Source organism: Notamacropus eugenii, chromosome 3, assembly GCF_028372415.1.
Source record: "Notamacropus eugenii isolate mMacEug1 chromosome 3, mMacEug1.pri_v2, whole genome shotgun sequence".
NCBI lineage: Eukaryota > Metazoa > Chordata > Mammalia > Diprotodontia > Macropodidae > Notamacropus > Notamacropus eugenii.
In genome coordinates, this window is record NC_092874.1 from 317,758,719 (window position 1) to 317,773,044 (window position 14,326).

At 38.2% G+C, this 14,326-nt stretch overlaps 1 protein-coding gene across 2 annotated transcripts in view; it reads left to right on the plus strand.

Moving 5' to 3' along the window:
* The window catches only part of PAX5 (paired box 5), a 353,987-nt gene that overhangs the window by 99,778 nt on the left and 239,883 nt on the right, over positions 1 to 14,326 (plus strand). For both annotated transcript variants that reach the window (XM_072596783.1, XM_072596784.1), the window contains exon 6: positions 9,362 to 9,537. In XM_072596783.1, coding sequence (XP_072452884.1) covers positions 9,362 to 9,537 — 176 coding nt within the window. The remainder of the gene's footprint in view (positions 1 to 9,361; positions 9,538 to 14,326) is intronic.

Genomic DNA, 14,326 nt, shown 5'->3' on the forward strand with positions numbered 1-14,326 from the left:
TTCTTAATAGAAAGTATCACATATGTATTTCCAAAAGATGAAAAAACCAGCAACCCCTCAAAGTATAGGCTATGTTTTTGTGAACTTACTGTGAGGTATTCACAGCATGTGCCAATATAGCAAATATAAACTTATAAGAATATAATATGTTGACTAAAGAGGAAAAAAATTATATCAAAAAGTCTTAGTGATATGAAGAGCAACTTATTGTCAATTTTATAATTATTGAACAAGCTTCCCAAAAGTACTATAACATTTATAATGCCTTGTGGATAATCAAAAAGCCTTTGACTCAGTTCCACACTCATAGCTTATTCATATATTGCAAATACATAAAACAGATCCAAATATAGTAAGAATACTGTCTAAATAGAAAAGTTCCCTGTTCAAAACGTGCCACTAATACTGTAATGCCAAGAATAGTGGGTATAAACATAGCATTTTTCAGGGAGATAGTTTAAGTCCATTAAAATTCTGTCTAGTCTTTCCTTAACATGACTAAGTAGGTATGCCTTCCAAATTAAAGATGGAGTAAACCAAAACATGGGCAGATAGGTGTTGCCTTGGATAGAGAGTCAGAAAGACTCATCTTCCTCTGAGTCCAAATCTGACCTCAAATCTGAGTTCAAAACAGACCCTTACTAGCTGTGTGATCTGGGCAAGTCACTCAGCTCTGTTTACCTCCATTTCCTCATCTGTAAAAAGAGCTGGAGAGGAAAATGGAAAACCATTTCAACATCTTTCCAAGGTAGCTCCAACTGGGGTCATGAAGAGTAGGACATGACTGAAAAATGACTGAACAACAGCAAATCTGAAACATCTTACTAGTCACTTGATGGATGTGAATATCAGGCTATGTCTATACTGAAAATAAACAATACCTGTATCTCTTTGACTCTTCCTCCATGGACTTAAATTTTTTTTTTGTAATTGGTAAGAATAAAATTCTTAATGTAGGCAAGAGAAAGTCAAGTCGATAAGTCAACAATGACTTATTAAATCAACTTCTATGTGCCAAGCACTCCCCTGAGTTCTGGGGATAGAGAAAAAGTCAAGTCCTCTCCTAAGCAAACAAAAACAAACCAGTCCCTGCTCTTAAAGAGCTCCAAGTCCAATGGGGGAGACCATAGGCAAACTATGTTTAAGGAAAAATAGAGACCCAAGATTTTAAGCCTGAATTAGAATTTCACGTTGAACCAGTGGATGAAGGCAATGCCTATAGTACCTTGACTTCCTCTGAGCAAAATAAATAGAGGATGATGATGTGAAGGAAAAAACTGTTGCTAAATGTGTTTAGAGACTTATTGACACCCCCACATCAATGCTTGGATAGAAAGAACACATTTAAGCAATTAACACCCAGGCAATACGAATCTTAATGTATACTATTGGAATTGTAAAATGGGACATAACAGATTTTTAAAATATCCCAACAAAAACCTGTACAATATTAACAAAGCACTGTCCTCTTTTACCATAAAGCAACTAGAGAAACATTAACCCTTCCTCACCAAATGAAGGAAAAGGATGAATAGACATTTTTAGAGTACATGAAAAGGAAGCTCCAAACCTACAGAAATAGTTTTGGAACAAGTGGATACTACTTCATTGAATAAGACTGATAACAGGTACAAAACTTGAGATTTGTAAATATAATCAAAAGTGGTTTATGTCTACATGGAACCTATAAAAAGCTCAAGTCAAAAAGTGGAATCACCATAATTCAGCCAATAGATATGTTGACAGAGCATCATTAAACAAAAGACCAATTTATGCAGATTTGTTTGTGGAAATGAAGTGGTTTATGATGAAAGTTCAGGGCCAGGTCATTTATAACAAAAATTACAGAAGAGTTATCTTTAAGGATGGCAGAGTTAGTGATTTTTATGCAAAGAAATAGTAGAAACCATGCAAATGCAGTTCGTAAGAATTTAGCCTTTATACAATATCTAGCATAGGATGATCTGGTGTCGAGAATCATGCTTCAGAAACTTGCTATCTTTCATGCACTAACAGATGACAAATCTTCATTCTACAAATACATATCTCAAAATATCCTGGAGAATGCAACCAATAAATTACTCTGGAACTGGACCACTATTGCAGACTGAAATGCTACCCCAAATCACCCAGCTGCTGTTCAGTTATTTTACAGTTGTATCTGACTCTTCATGACCCAACTTGGGGTCTTCTTGGCAAAGATAATGGAATGGTTTGCCATTTCCTTTTCCAGATCATTTTACAGATGAGGAAACTGAGGCAAATGCAGCTGGTAAGTCTCTGAGGCTGGATTTGGATGTATGTCTTCCTGACTCCAGACCTGGTGCTCTATTCTCTGGGCTACCTAGCTATCCCAAATCACCCAGACAGAACACTCATTCATAAAAACTTAAAAATGACATTTAAAATAGATGTTGCCATGCCAAATATTCATAACCTCTAAGAAATGTGGGACAAAAGGATTTCAAAATACAGAGAGGGAGCAGAAGAAATTAGAATCCTGTGGGAACAGAATGTGGTAGATACAATCCTTGTATTTGCCTGCTATTGGACTTTTACTGGGATTGTTTTCAGTGAGCTTAGAGCGAATATTTTTATTCAGTTACAAGAGCAGTTATTTCATCTATTTGTGTAATATCCTGTGGAACACTAAATAGAAGAGATTAATAGTAGGGTAGCAATTTCTCCCAGGGCCATTTCTATCCAGATACCATAAAACAAGGTGAGAACTATTTTTGGTGTTAATAAAAATAGCAATGATGACAACACTAAAATGAACCATAACAAATTTGGAAAGTATCCTAACAAAGACCAGGTCCATCATCCTGAGTCAGATAAGCAAAGATAATCAAAAAAGGAGAAGGAAGATGGATAGGTCATTCTTTGAGCCTATGAAAAGTATAAAACTTACAGAACAGTTGTGGAACAAATGAGCCACACTTAAATCAAATGCAGTTAAGACTGGTAAATGATATGCACTACTGGATTTGTCAGTTATAACTGAAAGTGTCTATGAGTGGAACCTATGAAATGGTCAAGATCCATGACCTTATATAATCAAAGGACCTCTCCAGGTGAACATCCATGTCAACCATATGTCAGTATAAAAGCAGCAAACAAATGACTAAGCCCTGTAGATTTTTTTATGGAAACACAAAGGTTTGTAATGGTCATTCAGAAACAAGTTATTGCCATCAGAAATTATGAAAGGCTACCTTTAAGTTGCCTGGACATCTTCATAAATGTGTGTGTGTGTATTTGTCCTTCATTGCTGAAGAAGACCATGCCATCAGAGAAATAATGACATGACTTGCACTTGACTTTGTTTTGAGTGAGGGAGGGCTGTGCAGGTCACCAGCCTCACTTCTCCTCCAGAGCCATCTGAATCCAGTGACCAGATATTCATCAGGATGACTGTGGATGACCCAGGATGAGACAATTGGGGTTAAGTGACTTGCCCAAGGTCACACAGTTAGTGAGTGTCAAGTGTCTGAAGTGAGATTTGAACTCAAGTCCTCCTAACTCCTGCACTGGTGCTCTATCCACTGCACCACCTAGCTGCCCAATGTAAATGTAGATCATGAAAGGAAGCAGTAGAAACTGTGTGATGTTTCACTGTAGTTTATAAAAATTTAGCACCTACTTAGCAAGATGGAAACTGGTGCCTACATCAGGAGCAGACTACCTTTCATGAACAGATAGAGAGTATCATAATCTTATAATTACAAACTTAAAAATATCCTGGAGAACTCAAATAATAAGCTGGACTGAAAATGGACTCTAAGCTTAAATACTCCTTCCTGGTCACCACTCTTCTATATATATTTCCTTTCCTATTAGCTTGTAAGCTTCTTGAGAACATAAGAGTATCTTAACTTTTGTATTTGATTCTGCAGTTTTTAGCACAGTATTTGGTACATAATAAGTGCTTAATAAATGCTTCATTGATTGTCAGAGGTGAGCTATTGCCCCCAGTAACCTATGTTTTATATTGATCCAGAAAAGATTAAAAACAATGGTTTTAATAGGTGCTGCCATACCAAATACCCATAATCTCTAAGCTACTTGAAATGGAAAACTTTCCAAATATAGAAAACAAAAAGCAGGGGAGAAGAAATGGAGATAATGATAGTTACAGGGGCAATAATATGATGACGATAATATACTCTTTCACAGTATTATCATATAAGTGAAGATCATATAAAACTGTATATAAGCAGAGGATATTGAAATCTGTGTGAACAGGAAAAGGGACATATCATCTTTGTTGTCCTATAGAAGAAAAGCTTATATCGAAATGCTTTTATGAAATTATAAAAACAGTGGACTTATCCACCTATATACCATAGGAAAAGATTGGAAGAATGAGGTGGTGATACTAAGAATGGTGAATGATAAGAACAGCAACCTCCTTATAGTCGTACCCAGCAGCCATTCTATGGAGTTAAATGGCATTGCCATGTGAGTGGCAGCCAGGGTCATCTCCTGTGGAGAATCTGTGTGCCCCAAGACCTTTACAACAACAGTATACGCTGGAGAACTGGAGGCTAGAGATGCCACTGTTTGAGTTCATATCTCAGTCAGTGTGATATACTACTGAGTCAAAAGAAGCAGACAGGGTGGCATTGGGTTGTAGGCTTACCCTAGTCAAACTGTTGTCACCATCATCACCATCGTCATCATCGTCATCACCATTATTGGCATCACCATCATCATCTCACTGAAGAGACAGCATTATGTAATGGAAGGAAATCTTGGATTTAAGTCTCTCCTCTTATAATGTAAGGATTGTATGTCTCTGGACAAGTTACTTATTCTCCAAAGGCCACTGGAAATTTTTGAGTAAGGAAAAGAAGCACTTATTAAGGGCTTAATATGTGTCAGGCATCATTCTAAGCACTTTACAAATACTGTCTCATTTGATCCTCACAACAACCCTGTGAGGCAGGTGCTGTTATGACCCTCATTTTATAGATGAGAAGCTGAGGACGTCAGAGTTTAAGTGACTTGCCCAGGGTCACATCACTAGTAAGTGTCTGAGGCAGAATTTGAACTCAGGTCTGACTCCTGGTCTAACATTCTATCTCCTGTACTGCTTGTCTTTCAAAGAATAAGCTGCAGAACAGGTGCTGATAAGCCTTGTTAGAGGAAGTTCCCAATACCAATGAAATCACAGCTTAAAAAAAAGAAATGCTAGCTAGTATTTATGTAGCACTTACTTATAACACCCTTTATATAGTCTCTCATTTGACCCTAAATGTGGTTCATAAAACTACTGTGAATTAGGTGGTAACTATACTATTATTCTCATTTTTGAGATAAGTAACCCGAGGTTCAGTAGTGGAAGAAACTTGTGTTCTCCTAGCATAATCTTGGAGGACACAGGGTCATCTACCCACTATGATGAGGTAGGTGGTAGGAAAATTCTTTGATAGAGGATGTTTAAAAAAATACCATGCCCAACAACATCAACAAAACAACAACATCCAGGAAACATATTAAAAATGAATCTGACCATACTGTACTCAAGATACAAGGTACTCAAGCTCAAGATAGGTGATCTTTTTAGACACACAAGAAACAGCTTTCTTTTGACAAATGTGAATCCAAGCTACTTTCCTTGCCCCCCTCTCTCAGCTAGCTTTCTGCAAAGCTTTAGCTTCAAAACCAAGCTACGAATAACATTAGTTTAACTCAAAATCTAAAGCTGGCGGAGCTTCCCTCCATAGACAGGGGATCTCTGCCCTTTTGCTACCATGAAGTCAGTTACCAGAATTTTAATTTTATAAGCCATGGTTGACTAAACCCAGCACCAGGTCTATTACATATTATTTGATTTGGAATAGAAAAAAGATTTAAAGATACCCTGTCCCTTCAGTACCTTTGTACTCGTGTACATGTCTACACATAGATTTCAACGTTCCATTCAAACTACAAGTTGAGCTTTTGCTCCCTGGAATAAAATTGGCTAAAATATTTCATGTAGCTTCCCACTACATTCCTCAGTTAAAGCAAGGAGTATTTTCTCAGGGCAACTTGCCAAATAAACAAAAAAAACAAACCAAGAAGCTAAATTTAGTAGCTTAAAAGGTAGAGTTTTTCTCATTCATGTTCCTACATTTTAATGGTTGATAACAGAAACTAAGACAATTGCACAGGAGTAATTATGAGTAATTTAATTTATTTGAACAAACATTTATTAAGCATATCATGTGCAGAGAGGGTAATGTGAGTCAAAGACTTTGGAGTTACAGAGACCTGGGGTCAGGCCTTGCCTCCGATACACTTTGGCTAGGTCACTATGGCCAAGACACTGAATCTTTCTGTGCCTCAGACAGCCCTATAAGATGGTGAATCACCTAAGAATTGCTAATCTCAATTAGTGAGGAACTTTGATCACATAGATGATGAAATAATGGATCTGCACAATAAATAAATAAACATGAAGAGTACTGTGCTAGGTAGTTGGTTGAGATATGCAGAAAAATCAGAATGAGTTTTGGCATTGAATTATAGTGGGAAAAGCTCTGGCTATGAATCAGGGGACCTGATTAGAATCCTGACTTTTTTTCTGTGATAAAAGTCCCTTACTGATGGAGATGAGCAACTCTTAGGTGATCCATCATCTTAGAGAACATTGTAAGTTTACAATGGAACTACAAACAATACAGTGTGTGAGATTGGGGCAAGAAAAATCATTTTGTGCAGGAGGTAAAGGAAAGAGGGAATAAGAAAGACTGAACATGTAGCATTTGAATTGGGCCATGAAAGGTGGTTAGAATTTCAGCAGTAAAAACAATTACTGCAAATAGCTCAGGCATATTTGGTTAGGGGTTTTAAAGCTGTTGTATACCCTAAGACTTTCTGAGGTCACACAATCAAGGGTATAATACAATAAGTTCCATATATGTTAAATTACATTATTTATAGCCTGTTTGCTTGTAGCAGTTCATCATGTTGAAACTCATTCTCAATTTAAAATTCCCTCTTAGCAATCACTGACATGGTCCTAGGCTCTGCCAAATGAAGAACATTGTGAAATGGTCTTGAAAAACATATCCTGATGCGGAGAAACTGAAGCTTTGGTTACTGTTATTATGATGTACACAAAGTGCAAACACCATAACTGTCTGTATTCATAGGTTACTAAAATCAGCAAAATGTTGGAAGTGATTCTTGAACCATGGTTCAGCCATTGATGAGATGAGACCGATTTCTTCAAAAAAACAGAACTGTTTGTCCTTTGAAGGTGGAAGGTTCTGGGTTTGATGGGGAAGGAGAAATGTATGGAGTAGAGAGGTATCTTGCTGAACCACTGCTGAGAGTATAAACAGTCAAAGGGATAGGGCCATTGGGCATGTTCCAATAGCTTCTTGGATTATAGATCCACTTAGATCATAGACTCACCTAGATTATAGATTCTAAACTGGGGCTTTCTTAGGCTCTGATAGCCAGGGAATAAATATAAGGTATGGCTGTAAAATCATGTGACTGATTTTAAACATACTTCTAGGATTTACTTATCCAGTTGAATGTCACCCCTTTTAAAACTGTTTCTCCAGGGAATTACACATAGGTGTCAGTCATGCTGACATTACTGAGTACACTTCTGGAATGACCCTCAGAACAATTATACATATTCTTTTGTCATTTGAGAGTGGATCTGATTTTTTGAAATCAGCCAAAAGTCATTTGAAGTCTAATGAGTAAGATAGTTCCTGAAGCTTGGAAACTTTTTTTGTTAAAATAACAATGAAAAAACTGTGAGTACAAAGTCATGACATCATATTTGGAAGGTTAAGGACCAAGACCCATTCAAAATTATTTAACATTTAACATTTTCATGATCATGGCCGAGAATTGCTCAGAAATGCTGGTGCAGGGACTTCTTTCACCAATGTAGATTGCAAATGTCTGTGGCTCCTCCTCCTCCTCCTCCTCCTCCTTCTCCTCCTCCTCCTCCTTCTCCTCCTCCTCCTCCTCTTCCTTCTTCTTCTTCTTCTCCTTCTTCTTCTCCTTCTTCTTCTTCTCCTTCTTCTTCTTCTCCTTCTCCTTCTCCTTCTTCTTCTTCTTCTTCTTCTTCTTCTTCTTCTTCTTCTTCTTCTCCTCCTCCTCCTCCTCCTCCTCCTTCTCCTTCTTCTTCTTCTTCTTCTTCTTCTTCTTCTTCTTCTTCTTCTTCTTCTCCTCCTCCTCCTCCTCCTCCTCCTCCTCCTCCTTCTCCTTCTTCTTCTTCTTCTTCTTCTTCTTCTTCTTCTTCTTCTTCTTCTTCTTCTCCTTCTCTCTCTTTTCTTCCTCCTCCTCCTCTTCCTTCTTCTTCTTTCTTGTACATACGGTATCCTCAGTAGAATGTAAACTCCTTGAGGGTGGAGGCATTTTGTTTTTTCTCTTTTTGTCCTCTGCCCAGCATTTATTTAATGCTTTTTTCCCCAAATGAATGAGACAATATACCCTAGGGTTGTCTGAGGCAGACAGAGGATAGCTGACTGACCCAGGGTCATATGATACACATCAGAGGCAGGATTTGAAATCAGATCTTCCTGACTCCAAGCACAAACACTTTCTCCACTGTGCTGTGTTACCCATGACATTTGCAGGTAAATATTTATAGCTCGCTTTTTAAAAATAATAATTTATAACTTAGGAATCGTCTCTTCCCACAAGCATCCCTAACTCCTCTCAATTCCAGCGCTTTCTCTCTTTTAATTACTTCCTAAAATAGCTCGCTTTATATATCTTTGTTTGTATGTTGTCTCCCCCATTAGACTCCTTGAGGGCAGAGATCATCTTTTGCTTCTTTTTTGACTCTAACACTTAGCAAAGTGCCTGGCACTTTGGAGACACTTACTAAATGTTTTGAATTGAACTGAAAGAAATGAGCATTGCAAATATTATGTACCTTATTTTTACAAATGAGGAACCTGAGGACCAGACAAATTAAGTGACAATCAGCCTCACAGAGTGAGTGTCTCTTGGATACTCATTGGCAATGGGATGTGACTACAGTGGTGCCATTGATTTTTATACTACATCACCATCCTTATCATTTTTTCTCCTTATAAAAGCTTAGGAATCATCCCTCAGTTAGAAGGCACAAGTATATGATATACAGATAGTATTTAGTTTCATGTTGTCAATATTGGCTTAAGAATCAGAAGACTCAGATGCTAATCCAGACTCTGGCTATGAGATCTTGGGCTTTAACCTCTCTGGGTCTCAGTTTTTTCCTTTGTCAAATGAATAATTTGGTCTAAATGATCTCTAAGATCGTTTCTAGTTCTAGTGCTTTAGGTTTTCACTATACCCTTTGCTGGGCACTTGTAATAACTCTTTAACCTTCTCTTTATTTTCTTCCTCTTCAAAGGTATCCAGGAGTCTCCAGTACCAAATGGCCATTCCCTCCCAGGCAGAGATTTCCTTCGGAAACAGATGCGGGGAGACCTTTTTACCCAGCAGCAATTAGAAGTGTTGGATCGAGTCTTTGAGAGACAACATTATTCTGATATATTTACAACCACTGAGCCCATCAAACCAGAACAGGTACTATCATGAATTCTCACTGAACTCCATGTGCATTATTATTCTTATTTTAAAATGTTCATATGTTCTCTTCTGGTTGCCTCTATGCCCTGATTGGGAACTGTCAAGAAATTACTACTTAAGTTTTCATTCATAGAAGATGGGAAAATGTCTCTGACAAATGTTTTCTTTCTCAATTAAATGATTTTCCTTGAAAAAGGGAAGATCATTGTGTGTGGGGTATACTCTCTTTTTCCATGTGCTTAATAGAAGAATTCCTTGGGACTCAGGATCTTGGCTCCATTACTTCTCTCTGTTTCAAGTGCTGGGGGAAGGGAGTGGCTGATTTTGCTTCTTGAATTTTCTTGGTCTATTTGTTGAGCAGGCTCATGCTGTCTGTGTTCCTGGAGATGAGGTGGTAAAGCTATCTTGGGCAGTTATTTGTTTATTTATTTGTTTTTACATGCCACATCTTGAGCATCAGAATCCAAGAGTTCAGTTTCCCAGACCTCTACCCGGATTTGTTGCAGAAGATTCAAGTGGATGAGTTAATCCTCTTTGTGAGAACACTAGAAGGGATTAAGCCAAGTTCTCGTTAGTTAAGCTAAATGACCTTCCCGAGTGGTGTTTTTCACAAGAAGTGGACTGAAGGGGTGGATAGAAGAGGAAAGCAAAGATGCTTTTGGTTTACCTGAGAGAATATCTGGGGTCTGGACAAGAATGAAGGATATATTTGCTTATTGGATGAGAACTGTTGATAAATATACAGTAATACCTAAATTTGGAACATTTCACAGTTTTCAAAGTGTTTCTATATCTAATATCTCCTTTGATACTCACAATAACGCTGCAAGGCAGTCAGTAAGTAAGCATTTATTAAGGAACTACTGCGTGCCAGGTGCTATGCTAAATACTGGGGATACAAAGAAAGGGTAAAAACAGTTCGGATTCTCAAGGAGCTCACAGTCTAATGGGGAGGGGGAAGACATAACCTTTAAACAACTACGTGCTAATAAAATGTAGAAAGGATAAACTGAAAGTATTCAATACAGGGAAGGCACTGATATTAAGTGTGATTGGGAAAAGGCTTATTTGTAGAAGGTGGGATTTTATCTGGCACGTGAAGGAAGCCAGGGAAGCCAGTAGGTGGAGATGAGGAGGGAGAGAATTTCTGGCATATGGACAGTCAGTGAAAGTGCCCAGAGTCAGGAGATGTCTTATTGGAACAACAAGGAGGCCAATGTCACTGGGTCACAGAATATGTAGAGAGCAGTAAAATGTGAGAAGACTGGAAAGGTAGGAGGGGACCAGGTGACAAGGGGCATTGAATGTCATACAAAGGATTTTATAGCTGATGCTGCAGGTGATAGGAATGGAGTTTATTGAATGGGAGGAAGTGACATGGTCAGACCACAAACTTAGGAAGATTAATTTGATAACTGAGTGAAGGATAGACTGTGTGGAGAGACTTGTGTCACTTAGACCAAATAATAGGTTATCATAACAGTGCAGGCATGAGGTGATAAGGGTCTGTACCAAGGAGAAGTGGCAGATTGGAAATTATTTTCCTATTTAGAGATGAGAAATATGAGGCTCAGGTGGGTGGTTAAATTGCTTAACAAAAATTATGTGGCTAGTAGGAACGACTGGGATGAGATTTCAGGTCTTCCATCTCTGACCTAGTACAGTACCCTTCCTTCTATCCTATACATCTACTATTGAATATGACGGCAGTCTCATGTACTTGGCTAGTGTTTACTTTTTCGTAGTGATTTCATTTCTATTGTTGCTTGGCAATTTCCAACCTTATAGTTCAACTTGCAGCGAAAACCAATCGAAAAAGGTCATCTATAAATCAAAATGGAGATGGGGCCTTCTCTAGTAAAAACAAATAGATGTTAAAAATAAGATACAAAATGGTACACATTATAGAGGAAGGTACAGAAGAGAAGAGGAGCTAATGACAAAAAAGTCTCTGACCTACATAGTTCAAGGATCCATGACATACGGTGGCTCCTTCCACTGTAGCTGATTACAATTTCTCCTAGCCTTAGAAAATTGTTCCTCAAGTTACTGTGGCCAGAAACATTCATCATGATGTGGCCAATATACATACCTAAATTTTGTAACACTTTATGCTTAACCCTCTGGTGAAGAGGTTGTCCTGAGCTAGGCTGGTTCTGAGACTTAGGTGGTCAGCAGATCCATGTTTGAAGGCTTTCCAGCTAGGTGCCATCTGTTGGAGATTGAGTTTTACTGGTATAGCCTTTGAGGACATAGGGGTCACCTCGATGCCACCATCAGCATTGATTATGCACTTTAGTGGAGGAAGCAAGAGCTACAAGAAATGAAAAAGACCGAAAAATGTAGTAGTGCCACTTGATGTAATGCAGTAAATACAGAGAGGAATGATTCCAGTGAAATACCTATTTCATCAGGCATGGTGTCTATCATAGAACCTGAATGACCTATGTAAGGAATTTAACAGTGATCCACACCAGGGGTGGGGAACCTGCAGCCTTGAGGCCACATGTGGCTCTCTAGGTCCTCAAATATAGCCCTTTGGCTGAATCCAGACTGAATCACAGAATGTTCTGTGAAGTTTAGGTTCAGTCAAAGGGTCTCATGCACACACACACACACACACACACACACACACACACACACACACACACACACACACACACCATAGATTCTCAGGATATGCCTTTAGTTTCTATCACTGAGAGACTATTTGCTTAAGGAAAAGATCCCACTTTACCCTAATTAAGGGTTCATTGGTAGTAAGCTATGTGCTTTGTTCTAATGATTCCCATCTTTTCTTTTGCTTTCCATATCTTTTGGGTAATCCCAGTGTCCTACCAAAAGCAGACCCCAGATTGTCCTGGATTGGTTGGTCTCTTTTACGTCATTTCTGACTCCCTTGGAAGGATTTTCAGAATTAAAATCCTGACTTTAATTCCATTGCAATTTAGAAATCAAGAAGAGGTGGGATGTCTGTTGTTCCTAACTTTGCGGAGGAGGGTGATTTTAATACGCTATGTCAGGGAAACAGCCTTTCACAGTGTGATAACTGTCTTGAACTTCCAGAGGGCTTTGGTTCATTAGTCTTATATTAAAGTGTAGATTATTTCAACTACAAAGTGAGCTCTTTAGAGATAAGGAAATCATAGATTTTATGAATTACCATTTCTCTGTCTTCTCCATAGTCACTCATATTTCCTTCTATATGAGAATGTAACACATATGAGGCTGAAAGTTGTTCCATTTGAGTCCATTTGGGGGTAGCTATGTGGTCTGGTGGATAGGTTCTAGTTTTAGTGTCAAGAAGACTAGAATTTAAATCCTGCCTCAGACACGTATGAGCTGTATGACCCTGGACAAGTCACTTAACTGCTGTTCACCTCAATTTCCTTGCCTGTAAAAAAAGGGATAATAAATAACATCTACCTTGCAGAGTTGCTGTGAGGATCAACTGAGGTAACATATAAAGTATTTTCCAAACCTTTGAACCCTATACAAATGCTAGTACTATATCTACTATTATTTGAAAGATGCCAAATTTTTACTGGGCTAGAATGACCCACTTGTATTAACTTATATGCTATTTAATAATCACTCATGCTGCGTCGGTTTTCAGTAAGTAGCTTTAGGTGTGTCACTGAGAGGTGGTGTGTCATAGTGGATGACTAGTTGGTCTTGGAGTCAGGAAGACTTAGATTTGAATCTTGCCTCTAACACATAGTATGAGACCATGGACAAGTCATTTAACCTCACAGTGTCCCAGGCAACTCTCTAAGACTGTAACTAAAAGAGGAGCTACATTGGTAGAAGGACTTTCCATACTGGGAGTTCCCATTCTGATGTACTCACATATCTGGACCAAAACAGATATGGGTATAAATGTAAGAATACATAAATTAATAGCATACTTTTAAAAACTAAATTATTACCTAATATTGGAAATATTTAGTACTCAGAGGAAAGGCTTTATAAAGGTGGGACGCAGTAACTGTGTCTAAATACGTAGAAATGAGGATATGATTTCTGAGTGGTTACAGAAAATATAACTAGGGATGGGTGGAAAAGTATAAAGGGACAAATTCCAAATAGATGTAGGGATTAGATCAGAACTTTTCAAAACTTCAATGGCGTCTCTCCAAAGGTCATGAGTAACTGCTCCTGGAGGTTTTTCAGCAGAAGTGAGATGGTTATTTTTTGGAGATGTCACAGAAGGAATTGATGTTCAGGGAGCTGAACTTGATCACTTTTAATTATCCTTCCAATTCTTAGATTGTATGATTTAGTGGAAGAATTCATGTAGATTTCCTCACTTATGGCTCATCACATCCCTGTGAAATAATTAGGGCAAATACTATTAACTTCATTTTACAGATGGGGAAAGGGAGGAAGAGGTGATTTAATTTATCTCCAGGTATCTTGACTTCTATTTCAGCAGGACTTTTTTCCTCCCTTCTCTATAGTACTTGGGTATAGTTAGATGGCACAGTGGATAGAATACTGGGCCTGCAGTCAGGAAGACTCATCTTTGAGAGCTCAAATTTGGCCTTTAGACACTTACTAGCTGTATGACCCTAGGCAAGTCACTTAATGCTGTTTGCCTCAATTTCCTCATCTATAAAATAAGCTGGAGAAGGAAATGTCAAACCACTTCAGCTTGTCTGCCAAGAAAATCCCAAACAAGGACACGGAGAGTCAGACATAACTGAAAAATGACTTAACAAGAATAGTACTTGTTCTTTTCCTACAACAAGTATGAATTGTGAGGAGCCTCCTTGATTGATCCCTT